General features: G+C 37.0%; 1 protein-coding gene across 8 annotated transcripts in view; it reads right to left on the reverse strand.

The window, feature by feature from the left end:
• Nucleotides 1–26,490, reverse strand: part of CCDC171 (coiled-coil domain containing 171) — a 359,813-nt gene that overhangs the window by 167,313 nt on the left and 166,010 nt on the right. For all 8 annotated transcript variants that reach the window (XM_049710683.1, XM_049710685.1, XM_049710687.1 and 5 more), the window contains 2 exons: nt 4,707–5,211; nt 3,753–3,869 (listed from right to left, as the gene is read on the reverse strand). In XM_049710683.1, coding sequence (XP_049566640.1) covers nt 3,753–3,869; nt 4,707–5,211 — 622 coding nt within the window. The remainder of the gene's footprint in view (nt 1–3,752; nt 3,870–4,706; nt 5,212–26,490) is intronic.

Genomic DNA, 26,490 nt, shown 5'->3' on the forward strand with positions numbered 1-26,490 from the left:
TTCCAAATAAATGGAATAATATGATATGTGATTTCAAATAAATGGAATCATATTATATACAATCTTTTGTGATGTAGCATATGGCTTTCATGGTTCATCCATGTTGTAGCAAGCATCAGTACTTCATTACTCTTTATGGCCCAATTATATTTTATTGTTTGGATATCTGTCCATTACCCATTTATCAGTTGATGGACATTTGAGTTTGTTTCCATTTCTTGACTATGCATTATGCTGCAGTAAACATTCATGCACAAGTTTTTGTACATATATGTTTTCATTTCTCTTGGATATATACCTAGAAGGGGAATTGCTTGTTCAAATGATAACTCTATGTTTAATATTTTGAGGAAATGCCACTCTTTCCCAAAGCAGCTATAACATTTTTTATTCTCACCAGCAATGTATGACTGTCTTCACATTGTGTCCCTCCCTTCTCCTTCCTGCACAAATACAATCCTGATGCCTAAAAGTAGAGTGACCAGCTTAAAACTAGGAGGCATAAACACGAAGATGCTACTGGCTTAGCAGAAAGACATAGTCTGGATTTCTACCTACCTCCAGACTTACTATTTGGGAGGAAAAAAAAACCTTATATGAATAAGCTGCTCTAAGTGGGGGTCTTCTATTAGGTACAAAGAAAGAAAACCTGTGATGCCCCCAAACATCCAATGTCATTATATTCAGAGGAAGAAATTTCTTCCTGATCTTTATACGTATACTAATTTATAACAGAACCATGTTTTAACAAGTTGGAGCTGTATGAGACGTGTAAATGGTCTTGAAATTTTAAGATAAACTAATGTATTTTCATTTTATTTACTCTAAATTTTTATGAAATTTCTTCATTATTATTCAGTTAATGCAATAAATCTTAATGAAGACCGATATCTGAACTAAGAAAAGTATGTGGAAGAGTAAACAAAGGCATTCTAAGCACTTTACAAATGAACTCATTTAGTCCTCTAAACTCTGAGCTAGGTAAAACTTACTATTCCCACTCTACAAATAAAGAAACTGGGAAACAGAGTTTAAATAACTTGCCCATGTCATGTGGCTAGCATCAGAGTCAGTATTCAAAGTCAGGCAGAATACCTGCTTAACCCTACACTATGTTGCCTCCACTGTACAGCAATTTAGCAATTTTAGAACAGAAAATTAATCATTAGTAGTCTAAAAATGTATACAGGTAGGCGTGTGTGTATTCATGTTCATTAATGCTAAATGCTACTTTCATGGTGAGATGGGTGGTAAGGGAACAACAATATTTTTTAGCACCCACTATGTACCAGATACCGTACAAAATATTCAACAAGCATTATCTCATTATTTCCTCATAACAATGGGGAAGACGATACCATCTTCATTTATGGGAAAAGAGTGTGAGGCCCAGTAAAGTTAAGTAACTTGCCCAATTTCACACAACTAATAACTAGCAATGCTGAATATAATATCAAGTCTGTCTTGTTCAAAGCAATGCTCTTTCTACTACTCAATAATGATTACCTATTTAGATTTTTCAGACACTTAAACTATAAACTCAACATGACTGTATAAACTGTTATGGCTTTACATTTATTACCCTTATCTGTTGATAATCACTCATAGACTTTGAAAATATTTTCCCACCTTTTCTGCTAAAATATCTAAAATTTCTACTAGGATACATTTAAAAATGAAAACACAATTGCCTAGATAACAATACATTAACCCTTCATCATGTTTTGAAAGAATTATTCTATAAGCCCAGCTAGTCACTGGAGAAGATCCACACTGATCATTTTTGTACTAGTTCAGTAACAATTATCTATCTGCCTGGACCATATCCTTTTAGGCTTGCCTAAAAATAAGTCTTCCTGAACTTGCTATTTCCTCAAGCTAGAGGCATACCAGGTTCTAACATCAAAGACAGCTTGCTCCTAGAGATAGGCAAGCACTTAAAACACCACTCTTGGTCTACCTTCTACTTCACAGGTCTTACCTACACATATTTTTATCAGGGTCTGAATAAAAATTTTGTCAATATTTTAACTTAAAAATGTTACAAGGGGCTACTTTTAGAAAATGTGCTCAGGGGAAATCGCTGCCTACTTTCATAAATCAACAATCTGATCCCATGGCAATGATCTACCCTTTCCCCCACTACTTCCCAATATGGTTAGAGTAGACAGTATATTTTATCCATAAGTCAGACCTGCTAGGCATGGATTTACGTTCTCACCTCTTGAATGTCCCTTCTTCCCATTCTATGCTTATTCCCACCTCTACATCTCTGCTTAAGCTATACCCTGCAGCTGAATGCCAGCTCTCCTCTCTAACTTACTGTCATTCTAGGCCCAACTAAATCACTAGTCCCTGAAGCCTTCCCAATACTCATAAGCCCACATTGAGCTTTACCTTCTGCGTATTCTTACATTTAAAGCCTGTACTTTCTCATCCAATCCTTGATTACATTCTGCCTAAGTTGTTCATGAGTTGTCGCTCTTATTCTTATGACCATTATGTATATTTTCTAGAAGATCGATCAAGTCACATCTTTTTCTTTCATCTCCTCAAGCATATAGCACAGTGATTAAAAAATGCATTAAATAAAGTAATAATATAAATAAGATTATAGCTTAAGAAACCAATCTACTTTTAGGTCCACATACCTGAAAAAATATGACTAACAAAAATCATCTGTTTATTAAACTAAACCCAAAAATTTATTAAGTTCTTTCAAGGATGTTACAATTTTGCTTTGAAGTTATAATACCAACATTCTTAAAATATATTTATTTGCACTTTTATTTCAGACTCCAAACCCAGTATGTTGAGATTTTGCCGATACATTAAAATATGCATATTTCTTACCAACATTTATGGCCACAACCTAAAAATAATCTTCGGATCATAAGTTTTGTACTATAAGAGCCTAGTTTACATGTTTGAAATCACAATACATGATCTATATTTACACAACAGAATTGTCTGAAGAATTAAATTACATCCCAAATTATCATTTCATTAATACTTAGAATATTCCATTATGCAGGCAAGTATTAACAAGTCTACTATACATTTTTTTCTATTAATGTGTCTGAAACGACCATAATTAGTCCAATGACATAGCTTAAGCAGTAGGTAACTGTATGTTACTCTTTAAGTGTGGAGAAATTAGTTTTCATTGAACCTTTCACACAAACATGCCACGCAATCTGAGTCATGAAAAAATAAACTTGCATTTTAGACCTTTGGAAATCACTGGTTATAGGTGGCTTCACACCTAGTGGAAAGGAGAAGACTATTTAAATTAACTCTATTTAAAATTAAATAGAAAAAATAAAAACATGTTGCCAAATGAGGGAGAAAAATTTTCTACTGATTCAGTTATTATTTGGATTTCTAAAGCACATGGCCAGAAACAGAAGAAAGATTAAAATTTGAAAGACTATTACCAGTAGTACTTAATAAAAAAGCTAATGATGAGTTTTCCATAGGAAAAGCATATCACAAAGGAAAAAAAAAGGTGAATGTATTCACCAAGAAGTGTCATTTAATTTCCCCATAAAGACAAAATTAACATCAAAAATTACATTAATTCACTACTTCATTAAATATAGATTTAGTAATCTCTCTGTACCTGAATAAAAGAAAGATAAAAACAAATACATTTTCTTCCTTGACGGTTTATTAGAATTTGTACCATAAAGAATTTCTGGACATTTTCTTTTTAAATGTATTTTGCAAGGACATAAAAAGGGGAATCATACCTGTTTTACTAATAGCTTCCTGTAACTCAGCCATAGAACTGATTATTGCAGCAAGAAGGTCAGAACTGGTGAGCCAACTGAGAGTTCGCAAACAACGTAACTGCTCCTTTTGATGTTCTGCAAAAACAGAAAAAAATCCATTATGCAATTCTACAAAAATTTATTAAAATCCGTTTAAAAATTATGGCAATATTTAGCTATTTAAGAAGTAGATCAAAATTTGTATGTAGAACTTCACCTAGTGCAGAGAAGTCTACAATAGATGTGAGATTTTATTGACTTTATTTACGGTTCAATTTTTCCATATAAGAGAAGTCAAATAATGTATTTGATCATGAAACAAACAGGCATTTTATTAACTCCTCTCTATAGATAATGGTAACTGATATCATAAAAGAAAAGGGAGAAGGAAATTTTATTTAGCTCTACTTACTTAATAGCTTGCTTTTGAAAAGTTAAAAACTGAAATAATTGTTTCCTCAGAATAGTCAAGCATTCAAAAAAGTTAGCTATAAAACTTACATTAGTTTCATTTTCATTCAATTCTTCAACAGATTTTTAACTCTGATCATTTTATACTAATTCAAAGAAAGTGAAAGTAAATTATGCTAATTAATTTTAAATAGGGAAGAGTTTCTGGATTGACTTTCTTGAAAAATCGCTGTACAAACTTTTCAATTTACTGTCAAAAGAGCATTCAAATATAATAAAGCTAGACAAAGTTGAAATCATATATATTTGCTACTTTCTTTATATTTTAATGTTTATAACAAAACATTAAAGCCTAATTTATAAATACACACTTATTCATACACATATACATATCTACATATGTATGTACATATGTTACATGATTTGACATTGTAAATGATTTTTTTATGTTTTTGCCCAACATATTCACTTCGTATGTCACTTACATTCGACTCAGATTTTTAAAAGCACAAATTATCTTACTTGGAAATTTATGCTTGTCTTTGGGCTCTCCTGTACACACTAACATGCCTATGCCTTCTTTGAAACTCTCCATCCAGGTAAAAAGAGAGGCACACGACTGGCCCAAAATCTTGAGTCTGTTTGCTGCCAAAATTGCAATAACACCTTTCCGGAATACACGTATTAATCCTTTGAATGCTTTTTTCTTCATCTTGGCTTCCTCTTGCTTCTTTTCCTCTACAATTGACAAAGCCTGGGCTAGAGTTCTAACTTCCAATTTTAACAACTCAAAGGTGTTGACCTGCTCCTGGAGAAAATCTCTCTGTGTGGATAAGGCAGATGATCGGCTATACAGAGGATATAAGGCACCAGCCATCAATGCGCAGGCCGCCAGCAAGGATGTTTGTTCCCTTTTAGTCTGTGATAACAAGTTTTTGAAATGTGTGTTTTCAACAACCAATTGTTCATGTGACTTCTCAATACGGTTCAACTTTTCTGTATTTTTTTCAGCAATTTCTTGAAATTTCTATAAGAAAAGTCAAATAATATATTTGATCATGAAACAGGCATTTTATTAACTCCTCTTTTAAAAAAGAAAAACTTTTGCTGACAACTATTTCTTTTTCTTCGAAAGATCTATGTTCGAAAATATCCAAAAAATACATATGATAGAGCAACAGTGGGCCAAACAGCTTAGATCTAAATGTGCACAGTAATTTTTAAATCCCTTATATGGAAGCTTTACACAAAGTAGACCACATACATTTAAAAATACTTTGTAAATTTCCTGTATACTTATGCATAAATACACATATTCAGAAAAAGAAAATTCCTTCTCCTCCATTCCTCAGTAACATGCATTTCCTACTTTTAAACAGAAATCACACCAGCATTAGAGGCTTTTCTATATGTAAAAAGACTTAACTTTTTGTCAAAATAGCAAAGGGTTAAATGAATAATACAATACACAGCATCTGACTATCTGCCATTTACTAGACAAGAGGGGACTGATTCTCAGAGCATACTCTGTTATTTCAGTTTCTTCCTCCCCAAGACAGAAGGCTGTACAAAGTACAGCTCCAGTGCTGGGAGTAAATACTAACTGTGGGCTGGGCCTCAGCAGCTCTCTGGTCCTTTTTTCCTGATCAAGATACTTATAATTCAAAACTTAACATGCAACACACAGAAATTTTAACTGCAGGCACTGGATTTTAATCACTAGAAAATAAACTAGCTCTCCCCATGAAATCTTATACCTAATCATTAAGGGACTGTTGAAATAGAGTAAATTTAGAAGATAACAGACGCCAATTTCTTTTACTGATGCATTTATCATTCGATAAACATTTCCTGATTGCTCACTAAATTCCACACGCTAGGAAAACAGACAAATAAATCAATGATTGTGGTATAATGCTGTGATGGAGCTATGCTAGATTGCCAGAGATGCACAAAAGGATGTTTATACCAAATGACGTTGACCAGCTTTTGGAGGAATATGGCAAAGGACAAGTGGGAGTGAGATGTGTAATAGAAAGAACAACAACAAAAAAATCTCAACTCCACCAATAAGGAGGCTAGCCAATAGCTACCCTTGTAATAAAATTTAATCTAATCTAGTCCATGGTGATTTAACAGCTTTAGCTGAATCTTTACTTAACCAAATAAGCTGCCCTGGCTTGTCCACGGACTTCGTTCTTTTTAAAACAGGCCAAGGGAGTTCAATTTGAATAAAGGGGTCAGTCAGAGACAGAGAAAAATCATGCTCTATATAAAGTGAAGTAGTATCTTCATTACGAGAGAATCCTTTTGGGGGCATTAAGGAAAACATTTCTCTTTGTATTATTGGTTCAGGTCACACTCCGTCTGAAATTTAACAATGGTCCTTGGGGAAGATTTACAGTGTCTGATTCAAGAGTTATCCACGAACAACTAGAACAATCAGAGGCATTTCCAAAATTTACATTGGCAGGAAGACTTCAAAGGTGTTCAGACTTAGAGAAAATCATACAAACTCTTAACTACTCTGCAAGATTTGGGTGTCAAAGCCTACCATGGACAATGTTGACAGGAAGTAGCCAAAAGGATTCAAACTTGTCGAAACACATGGCTGAGGAAAGTAACCCCCGGACCAAAACCAGTCCTGAGGCTAGGGGATGAGGTTCCCAAAGGTGCACGGTGAGTAGAAGGAGGCACTCAGAAGTACAGCCTGGAATACAAACGAGTAAAGGAAGTATACAAGAGGCCACTCTGATGGATTCAACTTCTTGAATGCTTTCCCTTGGGAAGGAGGGAAATTGGATTTAGTCTTGGTTTTAAATGTTTCTCTGTTATACTTTAATTTCCTTTATTTACTCCAACTATTCTCTGAAGTCTGATCCAGCCGTACCTGTGGTGGTACTGTGAGAAATAAAGGAATGGGGAAATAAGGGAATTGTAGCTTGCTCCAACCACATCTCTACTGATAGCCAAGTTGTGGCAGCAGTAGTTTATCAATGGGCCTGTGCCCCAGAGCTCCATATAAAGACCACTAGTAAAGGTCATGGTGTTCCACTGGGAGCAGCTGGAAGATGGAAGAAACTCTGAGAGCCAAGTAGACGGCTTAGAAGCAGATGTACAACAGCCTTTATGAAAAGGGAAAACTGACACAAGTTACAGCTAGAAAAAGCAGGAAGACTAGCATATAGCAAAGGAAGAGCCAGAAAACAGAGTAATGTGTTCTAAGGAAGTACAAATAATTCAGAATGTCTGAAGAGGAAAATGATGGAAATTTGACAAGTCTGTAGATAATAAATGATTAAGCTAAAGAATTTAAACTTTACCCAGAAAGCTATGAGAAACGATAAAAACTTGGGACAGTTGCTAAGCTTTAGTAAATGGATGGGAAAATTGGAAACATTAATAAAGACTGCCCAGGATAGCAGCAGAGTTGCAGGGAGTAGAGGGAGCAAATGGAAATTACGAACTTTAATTCCATATTCACTCCAAAATCAACTCCACCAGTTCATTTAGAGAAAAAAAGGAAAATTATAGAAAATCTAGGATAAAAGAGATGCACTGGTCATACCTAAGTAATGGAAATAAAAATGAACCTAATCAGGGTGGACCTGAGCGTCCTGAGGGGAAACGGCGAAAGGGAGGCGCGGGGTCCGGCTGGAGCATCAGCGTCCCTCCTCCTGACTGTGGGGAAAGCGGCTTAAAACTCATCCCTAGGCTCTCAAGCCCCTTATTCAGCCAAGTCCCTCTGAGCTTCTTCCTCCCTGAGCTAAAGTACCAGGGGGGACGGGACAGGGGAGGGGACTGGCGCAGGTAATGGGGAACATCAAAAGATGATTGTTAACTAAGGAAAACCAGCTACCCAAGATCACTCATCCTGGGTTAAGCCAGCTGCCGTGTCATGAGGACACTCAAGCAGCCCTAAGGAGAGATCCAGTGGGAAGGAACTGAGGCCACCTACCTACAACCACAAGTTGCCAGGCTGCCACCTGCTAAAGAAGAGGATATGTCACCAATACCTGCCATTGGAATTTCTCCCCGGGCACAGTCTGCACAACAGTAGTTCTCCTTGCTTCTGTGTCTGCCCTTTGGAGGATGAGGCTATCTAAGAGTCTTGTGCAGAGGACCTTCAAGATGGCGGAAGAGTAAGACGTGGAGATCACCTTCCTCCCCACAAATACATCAGAAATACATCTACATGCGGAACAACTCCTACAGAACACCTACTGAACGCTGGCAGAAGACCTCAGACCTCCCAAAAGGCAAGAAACTCCCCACGTACATGGGTAGGGCAAAAGAAAAAGGAATAAACAGAGACAAAAAGATAGGGACGGGACCTGCACCAGTGGGAGGGAGCTGTGAAGGAGGAAAGGTTTCCACACACTAGAAAGCCCCTTCGCGGGTGGAGACTGTGGGGGGCGGAGCAGGGGAAGCTTCGGAGCCGTGGAGGAGAGCACAGCAACAGGGGTGTGGAGGGCAAAGTGGAGAGATTCCCACACAGAGGATCGGTGTCGACCAGCACTCACCAGCCCGAGAGGCTTGTCTGCTCACCCGCCAGGGCGGGCAGGGCTGCGAGCTGAGGCTCTGGCTTCCGTCGGATCCCAGGGAGAGGACTGGGGTTGGCGGGGTGAACACAGCCTGAAGGAGGCTAGCGCGCCATGGCTAGCCGGGAGGGAGTCCGGGAAAAAGTCTGGAGCTGCCGAAGAGGCAAGAGACTTTTTCTTCCCTCTTTGTTTCCTGGTGCGCGAGGAGAGGGGATTAAGAGCGCTGCTTAAAGGAGCTCCAGAGACCAGCGCGAGGCGCAGCTATCAGCGCGGACCCCAGGGACGCACATGAGACGCTAAGGCCGTTGCTGCCGCTACCAAGAAGCCTGTGAGCAAGCACAGGTCACTCTCCACACCTCCACTCCCGGGAGCCTGTGCAGCCTGCCACTTCCAGGGTCCCGTGATCCAGGGACAACTCCCCCGGGAGAACGCACAGCGAGCCTCAGGCTGGTGCAACGTCACGCCGGCCTCTGCCGCCGCAGGCTCGCCCCGCATCAGTACCCCTCCATCCCCCGGGCCTGAGTGAGCCAGAGCCCCCGAATCAGCTGCTCCTTTAACCCCACCCTGTCTGAGCGAAGAACAGACGCCCTCAGGCGACCTACACGAAGAGTCGGGGCCAAAACCAAAGCTGAACCCCGGGAGCTGTGCGAACAAAGAAGAGAAAGGGAAATCTCTACCAGCAGCCTCAGGAGCAGCAGATTAAATCTCCACAATCAGCTTGATGTACCCTGCATCTGTGGAATACCTGAATAGACAATGAATTATCCCAAACTGAGGAGGTGGACTTTGGGAACAACGATATATATATATTTTTTTTCCCTTTTTCTCTTTTTGTGAGTGTATATGTGTATGCTTCTGTGTGTGCTTTTGTCTGTATAGCTTTGCTTTTACCATTTTTCCTAGGGTTCTGTCTGTCCGGTTTTTTTTTGTTTGTTTTTTAGTATAGTTTTTAGCACTTGTTATCATTCGTGGATTTCTTTTCTGATTTGGTTGCTGTCTTCTTTCTTTCCTTTTTTAATATTTAAAATTTTTTTTAATAATTATTTTTTATCTTAATAACATTATTCTATTTTATTTTATCTTCTTCTTTCTTTCTTTCTTTCTTTTTTTTCTCCCTTTTATTCTGAGCCGTGTGGATGACAGGCTCTTGGTGCCCCAGACAGGCATCAGGGCTGTGCCTCTGAGGTGGGAGAGCCAAGTTCAGGACATGGGTCCACAACAGACCTCCCAGCTCCACATAATATCAAACGGCGAAAATCTCCCAGAGAGCTCCATCTCAACGCCAAGACCCAGCTCCACTCAACAATCAGCAAGCTACAGTGCTGGACACCCTATGCCAAACAACTAGCAAGACAAGAACACAACCCCATCCATTAGCAGACAGGCTGCCTAAAATCATAATAAGGCCACAGACACCCCAAAACACACCGCCAGACGTGGACCTGACACCAGAAAGACAAGATGCAGCCTCATCCACCAGAACACAGGCACTAGTCCCCTCCACCAGGAAGCCTACACAACCTGCTAAACCAGCCTTAGCCACCGGAGACAGACACCAAAAACAATGAGAACTACGAACCTGCAGCCTGAGAAAAGGAGACCCCGAACACAGTAAGCTAAAGCAAAATGAGAAGAAAGAGAAACACATAGCAGATGAAGGAGCAAGGCAAAAACCCACCAGACCTAACAAACGAAGAAGAAATAGGCAGTCTACGTGAAAAAGAATTCAGAATAACGATAGTAAAGATGATCCAAAATCTTGGAAGTAAAATGGAGAGCATACAAGGAACATTTAACAAGGACCTAGAAGAACTAAAGGGCAAACAAACAGTGATGAACAACACAATGAATGAAATTTAAAATTCTCTAGAAGGGATCAATAGCAGAATAACTGAGGCAGAAGAACAGATAAGTGACCTGGAAGATTAAATAGTGGAAATAACTACTGCAGAGCAGAAAAAAGAAAAAAGAATGACAAGAATTGAGGACAGACTTAGAGACCTCTGGGACAACACTAAACACACCACATTTGAATTATAGGGGTCCCAGAAGAAGAAGAGAAAAAGAAAGAGACTGAGAAAATATTTGAACAGATTATAGTTGAAAACTTCCCTAATATGGGAAAGGAAATAGTCAATCAAGTCCAGGAAGTGCAGAGAGTCCCATACAGGATAATCCAAGAAGCATGCCAAGACACGTATTAATCAAACTATCAAAAATTAAATACAAAGAAAAAATATTAAAAACAGCAAGGGAAAAACAACAAATAACATACAAGGGAATCCCCATAAGGTTAATAGCTGATCTTTCAGCAGAAACTCTGCAAGCCAGAAGGGAGTGGCAGGACATATTTAAAGTAATGAAGGAGAAAAACCTACAACCAAGATTACTCTACCCAGCAAGGATCTCATTCAGATTTGACAGAGAAATTAAAACCTTTACAGACTAGCAAAAGTTAAGAGAATTCAGCACCACCAAACCAGCTTTACAACAAATGCTAAGGGGACTTCTCCAGGCTGGAAACACAAGAGAAGGAAAAGACCTACGATAACAAACACAAAAAAATTAAGATAATGGTAATATGAACATACATATGGATAATTACCTTAAATGTAAATGGATTAAATGCTCCAACCAAAAGACATAGACTGGCTGAATGGATACAAAAACAAGAAACATATATATGCTGTCTACAAGAGACCCACTTCAGACCTAGGGACACATACAGACTGAAAGTGAGGGGATGGAAAAAGATATTCCATGCAAATGGAAATCAAAACAAAGCTGGAGTAGCAATTCTCATATCAGACAAAAGAGACTTTAAAACAAAGAATATTACAAGAGACAAAGAAGGACACTACAGAATGATCAAGGGATCAATCCAAGAAGAAGATATAACAATTGTAAATATTTATGCACCCAACATAGGAGCACCACAATACATAAGGCAAATACTAACAGCCATAAAAGGGGAAATCGACAGTAACACAAACATAGTAGGGGATATTAACACCTCACTTTCATCAATGGACAGATCATCCAAAATGAAAATAAATAAGGAAGCACAAGCTTTAAATGATACTTTAAACAAAATGGACTTAATTGATATTTATAGGACATTCCATCCAAAACAACAGAATACACATTTTTCTCAAGTGCTCATGGAACATTCTCCAGGATAGATCATATCTTGGGTCACAAATCAAGCCTTGGTAAATTTAAAAACTTGAAATAGTATCAAGTATCTTTTCTGACCACAACGCTATGAGACTACATATCAATTACAGGTAAAAAACTGTAAAAAATACAAACGCATGGAGGCTAAACAATACACTACTTAATAACCAAGAGATCACAGAGGAAATCAAAAAATACCTAGAAACAAATGAAAATGAAAACATGATGACCCAAACCTATGGGATACAGCAAAAGCAGATCTAAGAGGGAAGGTTATAGCAATACAATCCTACCTTAAGAAACAAGAAACACCTCAAGTAAACAAACTAACCTTACACCAAAAGCAATTAGAGAAAGAAGAACAAAAAAACCCCAAAGTTAGCAGAAGGAAAGAAATCATAAAGATCAGATCAGAAATAAAGGAAAAAGAAATGAAGGAAATGACAGCAAAGATCAATAAAACTAAAAGCTGGTTCTTTGAAAAGATAAACAAAATTGATAAACCATTAGCCAGACTCATCAAGAAAAAAAGGGAGAAGACTCAAATCAATAGAATTAGAAATGAAAAAGGAGAAGTAACAACTGACACTGCAGAAATACAAAGGATCATGAGAGATTACTACAAGCAACTATATGCCAGTAAAATGGACAACTTGGAAGAAATGGACAAATTCTTAGAAATGCACAACCTGCCAAGACTGAATCAGGAAGAAACAGAAAATATGAACAGACCAATCACAAGCACTGAAATTGAAACTGTGATTAAAAATCTTCCAACAAACAAAAGCCCAGGACCAGATGGCTTCACAGGTGAATTCTATCAAACATTTAGAGAAGAGCTAACATCTATCCTTCTCAAACTCTTACAAAATATAGCAGAGGGAGGAACACTCCCAAACTCATTCTATGAGGTCACCATCACCCTGATACCAAAAACAGACAAAGATGTCACAAAGAAAGAAAACTACAGGCCAATATCTCTGATGAAGATAGATGCAAAATTCCTCAACAAAAGACTAGCAAACAGAATTCAACAGCACATTATAAGGATCATAAACCATGATCAAGTGGGGTTTATCCCAGGGATTCAAGGATTCTTCAATATATGCAAATCAATCAATGTGATAACACCACATTAACCAATTGAAGGAGAAAAACCATATGATCAGCTCAATAGATGCAGAGAAAGCTTTGGACAAAATTCAACACCCAATTATGATAAAAACCCACCAGAAAGTAGGCATAGAGGGAACTTACCTCAACATAATAAAGGCCATATATGACAAGCCCACAGCCAACAATGTCCTTAATGGTGAAAAACCGAAACCATTTCCACTAAGATCAGGAACAAGACAAGGTTGCCCACTCTCACCACTATTATTCAACAATAGTTTTGGAAGTTTTACCCACAGCAACCAGAAAAGAAAAAGAAATAAAAGGAATCCAAATCAGAAAAGAAGAAGTAAAGCTGTCAATGTTTTCAGATGACATGATACTATACATAGAGAATCCTAAGGATGCTAGAGTTAATCAATGAATTTGGTAAAGTAGCAGGATACAAAATTAATGCACAGAAATCTCTTGCATTCCTATACACTAATGATGAAAAATCTGACAGTGAAATTAAGAAAATTCTCCCATTTACCATTGCAACAAAAAGAAAAAAATATCTAGGAATAAACCTACCTAAGGAGACAAAAGATGTTTATGCAGAAAATTATAAGACACTGATGAAAGAACTTAAAGATGATACAAATAGATGGAGAGATATACCATGTTCTTGGATTGGAACAATCAACATTGTGAAAATGACTATACTACAAAAGCAATCTACAGATTCAGTGCAATCCCTATCAAACTACCAATGGTATTTTTCACAGAACTAGAACAAAAAATTTCACAATTTGTATGGAAACACAAAAGACCCCAAATAGCCAAAGCAATCTTGATAAAGAAAAATGGAGCTGGAGGAATCAGGCTCCCTGACTTCAAACTATACTACAAAGCTACAGTAATCAAGACAGTATGGTACTGGCACCAAAACAGAAATATAGATCAATGGAACCGGATAGAAAGCCCAGAGATAAACCCACACACATATGGTCACCTTATCTTTGATAAAGGAGGCAAGAATATACAGCAGAGAAAAGCCACCCTCTTCAATAAGTGGTCCTGGGAAAACTGGACAGCCACATGTAAAAGAATGGAATTAGAACACTCCCTAACACCATACACAAAAATAAACTCAAAATGGATTAAAGACGTAAATGTAAGGCCAGACACTACCAAACCCTAAGAGGAAAACATAGGCAGAACACTCTTTGACATAAATCACAGCAAGATCCTTTTTGATCCACCTCCTAGAGAAATGGAAATAAAAACAAAAATAAACAAATGGGACCTAATGATACTTAAAAGCTTTTGCACAGCAAAGGAAACCATAAACAAGACAAAAGGACAACACTCAGAATGAGAGAAAATATTTGCAAATGAAGCAACTGACAAGGATTAATCTCCAAAATTTACAAGCAGCTCATGCAGCTCAATATCAAAAAAACAAACAACCCAATCTAAAAATGGGCAGAAGACCTAAATAGACATTTCACCAAAGAAGACATAAAGATTGCCAGCAAACACATGAAAGAATGCTCAACATCATTAATCATTAGAGAAATGCAAATCAAAACTACAATGAGATATCATCTCACACTGGTCAGAATGGCCATCGTCAAAAAATCTACAAACAATAAATGCTGGAGAGGGTGTGAAGAAAAGGGAACCCTCTTGCACTTTTGGTGGGAATGTAAACTGATACAGCCACTAAGGAGGACAGTATGGAGGTTCCTTTAAAAACTAAAAACAGAACTACCATATGACCCAGCAATACCACTACTGGGCATATACCCTGAAAAAACCATAATTCATAGAGTCAGGTACCACAATGTTTACTGCAGCTCTATTTACAATAGCCAGGACATGGAAGCAACCTAAGTGTCCATCAACAGATGAATCGATAAAGAAGATATGGTACATATATACAATGGAATATTACTCAGCCATAAAAAGAAAAGAAATTGAGTTATTTGTAGTGAGGTGGATGGACCTAGTCTGTCATACAGAGTGAAGTCAGAAAGAGAAAAACAAATACCATATGCTAACACATAGGTATGGCATCTAAAAATAAAGGTCATGAAGAACCTAGGGGCAAGTCGGGAATAAAGACACAGACTACTAGAGAATGGACTTGAGGACACGGGGAGGGGGAAGGGTAAGCTGGGACAAAGAGAGAGTGGCATGGACATATATATACTACCAAACGTAAAACAGATAGCTAGTGGGAAGCAGCTGCATAGCACAGGGAGATCAGCTTGGTGCCTTGTGACTATCTAGAGGGGTGGGATAGGGAGGGTGGGAGGGAGGGTGACACAAGAGGGAAGAGATATGGGGAATATGTATATGTATAACTGATTCACTTTGTTATAAAGCAGAAACTAACACACCATTGTAAAGCAGTTATACTCCAAAAAAGATGTTAAAAAGAAAAAAAATGAACCTAATCATTCAGGTTCTAGGTGGCTGCCTATTCACACTTTTACAGATATCAAAGTCTCAGGCAGAAGTCGGTTTTTAACAAATATCAGTTTTTTGACCAAAAAAAAAAAAAATTGTAAAAAAATATATATTCTAATGTTATTTTAAATATTTCAAAAAAATTCAGTCACTGGTCAAAATCAAATGGATTGTGGAAGGAGAGATAAAAGTAAAGTAAACCTATTGCAAAAAGATTTAATTTTACTGCATGATAGATTCCTCTACTCTATATAGCTGTTCCACTTCCACAAAGCACCAGGTTAAAGTTAAAGCATTGCAGAGAGACAGCCAGAAACAGATAGTCCTGGGATGAGGATAAGAGAGTAATTAAAACATGGCTAGAAATGGATAAAAATCAGGAATATATTACAAAAAATACCCTACTTCTCTATATATAGAGGAAAAACAGGAGCACACTGGAATTTTTGGAAAACAGAATTGAGATTCTTGACTTACACAGCCAGTTTTCATTTTAGGCTACCTGGTAAAAGCAGTAATGATGTAATAAAGCAATTTTAAAGATCCTCATGTCATTTTTTGGCTCCCAAATTTTGATGATTTGTATTGGTTATTTATTTTAAAGTGCTAGTTAATATTAATTACTACCACTATGAATGATTTCATGAGACTCATCATATAATTTGTATTGTAAGAAGGACATGCTATTCACAAATTGCTAAAAGAATAAAAATAAGACTAAGAATATGTATGAAGTGGTAAATTCTACCAAATATTCAAAAATGATTCAATACCTATCATTCTCAAAATCTTCCAAAAAATTGAAGAGGAGAGAACACTTGCTAATGCATTTTATAAGGCCAACATTATCTTGATATCAAACCCAGACAAGCACAAGACACAAAAATAAAATTATATGCCAATATCTTTAATGAACATAAACGGAAAAGTCCTCAACAAAATAGTAGCAATTTTGAATTCCCTGGTGGTCAGTTAGGACTCCAAGCTTTTATTGCCAAGGGCCCGGGTTCAATCCCTGGTTGGGGAACTAAGATCCCACAAGCCACACAGCATGGCCAAAAAAAAAAACATTAGCAAACCAAATACAACAGTACATTAAAAGGATCATACACCATGATAGTGGGATTTATTCCAGGAATGCAAGGATTGTTCAGTATCTGCAAATCAATCAACATGATATACCACATTAACAAAACAAAGGATAAAAATCACATGATTATCTCAACAGATGCAGAAAAAGCATTTGACAAGATTCAACACCTATTTACAATAAAAGCTCTTAATAAAATGGGTATAGAAGTAAGGTACCGTAACATAAGAAAGGCTATTTATGACAAACCCACTAGCATCATACTCAATGATGAAAAATTAAAAGCTATCCCTCTAAGATCAGGAACAAAACAAGGATGCCCACTCTCACCACGCATATTCTACTTGGTATTAGAAGTCCTAGCCAGAGCAATTAGGCATGAAAAAGAAATAAAAGACACCCAAATTGGAAAAGAAGAAGTAAAACTGTCCCTATCTGCTGATGATAGTATTTTATATATAGAAAATCCTAAAGTTGCCACCAAAAAGCTATTAAAAATAATAAATGAATACAGTCAAGTTGCAGGGTACAAAATCAGTATACAAAAATCTGTTTTGTGTTTCTATACACTAACAACAAACTAGCAGAAAGTGAAATTTTAAAAAAATCACATTTACAATCACAACAAAAAGAATAAAATACCTAGGAATAAGTTCAACCAAGGAGGTGAAAGACCTGTAGACCGAAAACTATAAGACACTGTTGAAAAAACTGAAGACATGAAGAAATAGAAAGATATTCTCTGTTCATAGATTGGAAGAATTACAACTGTTAAAATGTCCATATTACCTAAAGCAATCTACAGATTCAGTGCAATCTCTATCAAAATCTCAATAATAGGGCTTCCCTGGTGGAGCAGTGGTTGAGAGTCCGCCTGCTGATGCAGGGGACAAGGGTTCGTGCCCTGGTCCAGGAAGATCCCACATGCCGCGGAGCGGCTTGGCCCGTGCACCACAGCCGCTGAGCCTGAGCGTCCGGAGCCTGTGCTCCGCAACGGGAGAGGCCACAACAGTGAGAGGCCCACACACCATAAAAAAAAAAAAAAAAAAAATCTCAATAATATTTTTCACAAAAATAGACCAAAAAAATGCTAAAATTTGTATGGAACCAATAATAGCCAAAGCAATCCCGAGGGAAAAAAAAAAAGTTCAAGGTATCACATTCCCTTATTTCATATTATACTACAAAGCTATACTAACCAAGACAGCATGGTATTGGCAGAAAAACAGACAGACAGATCAATGGAACAGAACTGAAAGTCCAGATATAAACTCTCACATATATGGACAATTAATTTATATTAAAGGAGTAAAGAACATACAATGGATAAAGGACAGTCTCTTCAATAAATGGTGTTGGGAAAACTGGACAGCCACATGCAAAAGAATGAAACTAGATCACTATCTTACACCATATACAAAAAAGTTAACTCAAAATGGATTAAAGACTTGAATGTAAGAACTGAAACCATAAAAATCCTAGAAAAAAACATAGGCAGCAGTATGCTCTCATCAGCTTTAGCAGTATCATTCTAGATATGTCTCCTAAGGCAAGGGAAATGAAAACAAAATACACAAATGGGACTACATCAAACTAAAAAGCTTCTGCACAGCAAAAGAAACCAACAAAACAAAAGGACAACATACCAAATGGGAGAAGACATTTGCAAATCATATATCTATAAGCCGCCAATATCCATAACATAAAAGAACTCATGCAACTCAACAACAACAAACAACTCAATTAAAAAGTGGGCAGAGGATCATTTTTCCCCAAGAAGAAATAAAGACAGCCAACAGGCACATGAAAAGGTGTTCAACATCACCAACTATTAGAAAAACGCAAGTTAAAACAGCAATGAAATATTATCTTGTTACCAAACCAGGTCCATTTGTCTAAGGCGCAGCAAGCCAAACGCTGAGACAAAGACTTGCAGCAGAGAAAGGGTTTATTCACGAGGCAGCCAAGCAAAGAGACGGGAGAACAAATCTCAAATCCACCTCCCCAAAGATGAAGGGCTTGGGATACTTCTGGGTAAAGCTGAGGTATAGGGAGTGTGGGGAAAATAACTGGAGACAAGAAAAACGTGAGGTATCATCATTCTGCACAGGCGCAAGTAAGCTACATGCTTCTCCTCGAGATGCACATTCTGTAGGTGGAGTTTTGGGCCTTCTGACGTCAAAAGGTCACTGATTGTACATTCATGCATGCCCATCTGGAGGGTTGGTGATCCCACCAGTCCTCACCAGATCAAACTCTAACTGGACACAGCTGACTCCAAGTTCCTGAACAACAACTCAGGCAAACATTTTTTAGGCTACCTGATGCTTACAGAACAAATAAAGCAAGCTTGATCAGTGAAGGCAGGTTACAGTTCATTACTTATTAAGCAAGTTACAGTTTAATGGATCTAACTGATGACTACCCTCAGTCTCAATCTCATGTGCATTAGAATGGCTAATTATCAAAAAGACAACAAATAAGTATTGGTGAGAAGTGGAGAAAAGGGAACACTTGTGCACTATTGGTGGGAACGTAAACTGGTGCAGCCACTGTAGAAAACAGTATGGAGATTGCTCAAAAAATTAAGTATATACTTAATTTACTACCATATGATCCAGCTGTTCCACTTCTCCAAATTTATCCAAATATGAAAACACTAATTTGAAAAGATATATTATTGCACTGAACTCTGCAGGCCTGCAAGTCTTGCAGTTGCCAAGCCTTGACACTGAAGAAAGAGCCCGGAGACAGTGACAGAGAGTAGTGATTTATTGCACAGGGGGATCTTACACAAAGGGTCATGGAGCTACACCCCACCATGTGGGGCAGATGCTGGGCAGGACATGACAACAGTCTTTGCTACTCAGGGGAGAAGGAGGCTACCATTTATAGGGGGAATTGATGTCAGGTGGGCTCATCAGTTACCAGGAGCTAATTAAGCCTTATAATTAAGACAACTGGATAGTCATGTGAGTGAAGCAGGGACTGGTCTAGCCGAGGATGTACAGAGAGCAAGAGAACAGGCATCTTGAGTGTAGCCTAACCATACATATATGCACCCCTATGTTCACTGCAGCATTATTTACAAGAGCCGAGATATGGAAACAACCTCACTGCCCATCAACAGATGAATGGATAAAGAAGATGTGGTATATACAAGCAATGGGATACTATTAAGCCATAAAAAAGATGAAATCTTGCCATTTTCAACACGGGTGGACCTTGAAGGTATTATGCTAAGTGAAATGAGCCAGAGAGAGAAAGACAAATACCCTATCAATTCACTCATATGTGGAATATAAAACACAAACAAACAAAAACAAAATAAATGAAAGAAAACAAACCAAACAAAAACAAACATGTAGACACAGAGAACAGAGTAGTGGTTACAGAGGGAAAGGGTCAGGGGAGGGCAAAATGGTTAAAGAGGGTCAACTGTATGGTGATATATGGAAACCAGACTTTTGGTGGTGGGCATGCTATAGTGTATTCAGAAGTCGAATTAAAACGTACACATGAAATTTATATAATGTTATAAATCAATGTTAGCTTGATTTTTTTAAAAAAGAAATTATTAAAAAAGAATATATGTGAAGTCTGTATATAAATAAAAATAAACAATCTCTGAAAGACTTTGTCTAACAACCATCTGTTGTCCTAAATCATTCTTGGTTTATATAATCAAGATACCAAGTATTAACGGTTATCAAAAAAAAATCAACCAGGACAACATTCAATTAAATAACTAGGATTAGCAGAGTGGGATATTTGAAATAAAGATTTTAAAATAATGAAATTAAGTACTTAAATTTTTAAAGCTCTTATTGACAAATATGAGATTAAGAAAACCACACTAATATTAATGCTAATAAATACTGAGAGTTTGGATTATTTCTTAACAATTACATTTCTGCATTCCTGGCAGATCCACTGCAATCCAGAATTACAGATTTGACTGCCCACTAGGCATCTCCCCCGAGATACCTCATAACCATCTCAAGTACTGCTGTTTTTCCTCCTAAAGGTGTTTATAATAGTCCTCTTTACGAGTACATTGAACCAACATCCACCCAATTGTTCCAGTCAAAAACTTTTTAGTAAGTCTTAATTCCTCCTTCTTTCACCTGATCCTCTCCATCCCTAAATCAAACCCATCAGCAAGCAATGCTAGTTACATGTCGGACTGTGTCAATCCAATCCTATTGCTGAAACTCTTTACTGAACCAAGGTCTCCCCTCAGGTCACAACACGCCCACATGCCTTCTCCTATAAAGACTTCACTTTCTCCTAGGATCCTCAACTTGATGAAAAAGGAGATGATCTGCTCCTTTGCTATCCAGACAGGAACCTCACCACCACTGTGACTTTTCACAATTTATCCATGGTCTCTAGCACCACCAGGTCCTTTCCTTCCAATTCCCCTAACACTATTCAAATTCTAACAATTTCCTGAGCCCATTTCAGGGTCCATCTATTCCATGACACCTATTACTAACATTCTCATTCATGCTGACTTCGACCTTCTCTGAACATAATTAAACCACTCAGGCACTTAATTCCTGCACTGCTACTTAACTTATTTCATGTGTATATATTTACTCTCCCTCAAATACAATAGAGTGCTAGTTCCTAGAGGCCAGGAATTATTTACTACAGTGCCTGTCACAATGCTCTATATGCTGTGGGTATTTTATAAATATTAAGTGAATTAAATAATCCTTTATAAAATGTTCCCTGATGCTTAGCACAGTGCTTTGCCTATAATAAGCACTGAGTAAATACCCAATGAATAAAAAGTCTTACAAATGTAAAGAGAAGAAAAACATAATCCAAAAAAGATATGATTTCCAAATATAATTTGGAACTTATCAACATGTCAGAATTCTGTTTTAAATTAATTCTGATATTCCAGAGAGACTTTCAGAGGCATTGCATTATTTACTGTGAATTATTCTTGAAGAACAAAGCTTGTTTGATGGTAAGGCTAGAAACAGCTATAAGAGCAAGTATTCCTTAAAAAAGAAAACCTATGTTCTTTACCAGAGAAGACTAAAGACCAATATTTTTCAAACAAACATAAGGAACATCACTTTCAAATGGGACAAAAGCATTCCTAGTACTGGTATAATCTGCTCCTTAGTGTGTTTAATTTCAAAAATAATATTCACAAATCCCCCAAAAAAATTCTTTAAAAATTTTAACAACCTGAAACTATAAAATTTATACCTTTTACACAGACTTTTTTTGGCATGTCAAAAATACTGTCTAATTTTATTAGTTTTCCTTGACTTTTAGATTCAAAGTGCACCCAAAATGAGGGGGAGAGGACAGTTTCTTTCCTTAATGAATCATGCACTTACTTCCTGAAACACAGGAGCCTTAAGGGATACGTTACTGGCTTTCAGCAGCCCGTGAACTTTGAGACTTTGGGCCAGAAATTAGAAACTTCCCTACGGAGTAAAATTCTTTTTTATCACTTTCACTTGCTGATTTCTTATTCTTTATGTTGGCAAAAAGACAAACTGCAAACTGGACAGTCAGTGACAAATAGATATCAAAGGACTACATTTTAAAAGTCTTTTATACGTTTCATATCTTGTCTTTTTATGCAATGGTAATATTTTAAAATATAATAAACAAATTCGCCAGCTTTTCCTACAACATAAATGTTTCTCTGTTAAAAAATAAAGCACATTTTGTGGAGAAATTGGAGCCTTCATACGCTGCCTGTGGAGATGTTGAAATGGTGCAGAGGCTTTTGAAAACAGTTTGGCAGTTCTTCAAAAAGTTAAATATAGAGTTACCATGTGACCCAGAAATTCCATTATCTGGTCTTCATATATATACTCAAGCCCCATAATGGCTACTCACTTAACTTAAAAACACTATCTTCACATTTTGTAAGTTTAGCACATCAAAAATATTGCAGTATGTGTCGAAAATGGTACATGCCTGTGTGTACTCTAGTTTCTAAGGCAGTACAAGTTATAAAATTATCCAAAGAGATAATTTTCTTTCTCTCAAAAGAAAAGAGTTCTCCTTATCATTAGACTGAGAATAAATTGTCAATACAGGCAAGAGGCTTGATTTACTGATTGTTAAAAGATATTATCTCAGACTGTTGGAAAGTTAGCATGACCTCTAAGTTCTGATCTGTCTGATGTCTCCCTTCCTTCTGGGCTTGCAGATCCTGATAACAGGGCCTAGGTGGCTCTAGTCTCCTCCAGGAAGCCTTCAAACTTTGACCACCTTCAATTCTGAGTTGATAGCATTCTTTTGGCAATTAATTACATACAGCCTTGTGATAAACCTTATATTATTTAATTTTTCATGTGTTTCTATAATGCCTCCGCAACTAAATTTGACACTTTTTGAGAAAATAACTAAGTATTATACCTCTTTGTTAGTATCACAGCATGAAACACAGTGTTCTATATATCTGATATATATATAACATGTATTTATTTAATTAATATTAACTATATTATATAAAAGTTATTTTGCTATTCTTACCTACAGTAGTAATTTTGCAATACAGTATACTAAAAATTCAGTCTCTCAGAAAAAAAGAAGTCTGAGAAAAATAAGAGATAGGGAACTACCATTTTTGAATGACTGACAGCATGGCACTGGTTAGCTCTTTCATACATTATCATGTTTCATCACCAGTTAAGCAAGATTCACTCGGAAAAGTGAGTTCAAGAAATATGAAACTGAGTTGTCACTATACCTGCTTTCAGATATTACTTCATACACAAAAATAGCATGTTTCTAAAAGAAACAGTGCTGTAGTATAATGCAAAAAGGACTGGAAGATAAGGATGATGATAATATATTTAAACAGCATGTAACATTCACTTTGTAATTCCTAAACGCCAAGCAAGGTGCTAAACATTTCACATCTGTTATCTCCATTCTAATTCTGACTCTAGAACTTCCTCGCTACACAAACGAGTGGTACCAGTTCTCTGAACCTTATTTTCCGCATTTGTAAAATAGAAATGATGTTTAAGTTACCTCTCACATGGTTGTTGTGGGGATCAAGTAAGAGGAGGCAAGGAAAAGTGTGAAAAGCGTTGAAAAATCGATCAAGCATTACAAAAATTCAATTGATAGCATTATTATTAAGAAAAACAGGGGCTTCCCTGGTGGTGCAGTGGTTGAGAATCCACCTGCCAATGCAGGGGACACGGGTTCAAGCCCTGGTCCGGGAAGATTCCACATGCAGCGGAGCGACTAAGCCCGGGTGCCACAACTACTGAGCCTGCACTCCAGAGCCCGCGAGCCGCAACCACTGAGCCCGCGTGCCACAACTACTGAAGCCTGCACGCCTAGGGCATGTGCTCCACAATAAGAGAAGTCACTGCAATGAGAAGCCCGTGCACCGCAACAAAGAGTAGCCCCTGCTCGCTGCAACTAGATAAAGCCAGCACGCAGCAACGAAGACCCAACACAGCCAAAATTAAATAAAATAAACAAATTAAAAAAATTTTTTTAATTGAAAGAAAAACAACTTCTAAAGCAATTATTTAAAAAGTAGTCAGAGGTGCCTTCCCCGGTGGCACAGTGGGTGAGAGTCCGTCTGCTGATGCAGGGGACACAGATTCGTGCCCCAGTCCGGGAAGATCCCACATGCCGCGGAGCGGCTGGGCCTGTGAGCCATGGCCACTGAGCCTGTGTGTCCGGAGCCTGTGCTCCGCAACGGGAGAGGCCACAACAGTGAGAGGCCCGCGTACCGAAAAAAAAAAAAAAGAAGTAGTCAGAGGACTTTCCTATATTTCATTAGAATCACCCAGTCACACCTACTCACAGTCCATCAAAACACAGTGTGTACCAGATTGTGTCTAATTCCCTGTGAATCATTTCAGGCAGGCATGTATCCCTATCACCATCAACAATATAAACAAGCTGCACTTTATCTCTGAATATTTTTGGAATTCAATTTAAAAGAAAAAAAGTTCAACATCTAATAACACTTTCATGATTAACTCAGATTTCTTGCCAAATGTACTCTTAACACGGTGATGTAAGAGGAATAAAATGCAATATATTATGATGAACCTGAATTTCTTTGATTTTTGTTCTCCATTCTAAACTCACTTGTTTTTACTAAAATGTCACATAAACCAAAAGTGTTTACAACAAACATCACATCAAGGGTTAACCATACTTAACTGACAAAGCAAAATCTTTAGTTCTAGAGAGGAAGTTCTTGTTCCAGTAATTTCATCTTTTTCAGGTAGAAAAGAAATAAGAATATAAATAGTAAGATTACAAAAGCAAAGTTAGTAAGGCAGTGTAACATGGCACTCAGCCCCGATCCTTCAGTAGGCATATATGCTTGAGATATATTTATATGATGGCTCCAAAGTATTTAAATTCAAGAATTACCAAACCATGTGGCTAGCACATTTTAACTAATGCTAAAAACCTGCTAAAAAACAAGCTTCCTATTCTACAAGTTTCATTACCTAATAGCATTTCCACTAATTGTTTTGGTTTTTTTAAAGATTTTTTTTTTATGTGGACCATTTTTTTAAGTCTTTATTGAATTTGTTACAATGTTGCTTCTGTTTTATGTTTTGGTTTTTTGGCCCTGAGGCACGTGGGATCTTAGTTCCCCAACCAGGGATCAAATCCACACGCTCCACATTGGAAGGCTAAGTCTTAACCACTGGACCGCCAGGGAATTGTTTTAAAAGCTTACACATCCAAATATCTTGCAAATTATAATACTTTACATTTTTTCAAATAAAAGCAATTAAAATCCAAAAATTGTTTTTTATTTAACTGTCTTTTACACTTCTTTACAGTAACCAGACACTAAACACAGGGTTCTATAGATAAGTCATTTGTTTTCCAGCAGATGGCATCTATTAGTGGCTATGTTCATCTGACATTAAATATCCTCTACAACCCACAATCCTATGCAAAACTGTGGATTTTTGCCTCTCATGTCCTTATCAACACAATTTTTGAAAATTAAGTGAGGTAAAATGAAAATATCTTTATTTGCATTGCAGCTTTGGGGAAAAGAGCAGAGAAATTGAATTAATCATAGGAAAATTTCCTAAAATAAAATTTATAGGTCCTGTAATATACATTATAATATCAGTTTACCAAATATAAACCCAAATGAATTGCTGCTGTGTATCCAATTACATTTTATGAAAATTCAAATATTGTAAATAAATAATATAGACAATATGCCAATATACAATATTAATGTACTTTCAGGGATAATGAAAATGATACTTTTAGTTTGCATATACAGGGATCAAAGCCAGGATGTTACACATTCTTCAGAGAAAAGTCTTCGGTGAGATCTCCTAAAACATTAGCATTTGTCATAATTGATTCCCTTACTTGAGAAAGTGAATTGCTATGCCTTTCTGCAGATTTAGGATAAAGGAAGTGAGTTCAAAACACTGATAAGATAGTTTGAAATCAGGAATTGTGATACCTCCAATTTTGTTCTTTTTTCTCAGGATTGCTTTTGCTACTCGGGGTCTTTTGTGTTTCCACACTAATTTTAGGATTGTTTCTTTTATTTCTGTGAAGAATTCCTTTGGTATTTTGATGGGGATTGTGTTGAATCTCTAGATGGCTTTGGGTGGTATGGTCATTTTAACAATATTAATTCTTGTGATCCATGAAGAAGGGATGCCTTTCCCTTTGTATTTTCCTCAATTGCTTTCAGCAAAGTCTTGCAGTTTTCATCTTCCAGATCTTTTACTTTTCTGGTAAATTTATTCCTAAATATTTTATTGTTTTTGATGCTATTGTGAATGGGATAGTTTTCTTTATTTCTTATTCCAATGCTTCCTCATTAATGTAAAGGAATGCCACAGATTTCTATAAGTTGATTTTGTAACCTGCTACTTTACTAAAATCATCAATTAATTACAACAATGTTTTGATTCAC

The sequence above is a fragment of the Orcinus orca genome, chromosome 6 (genome assembly GCF_937001465.1).
Source record: "Orcinus orca chromosome 6, mOrcOrc1.1, whole genome shotgun sequence".
Lineage (NCBI taxonomy): Eukaryota > Metazoa > Chordata > Mammalia > Artiodactyla > Delphinidae > Orcinus > Orcinus orca.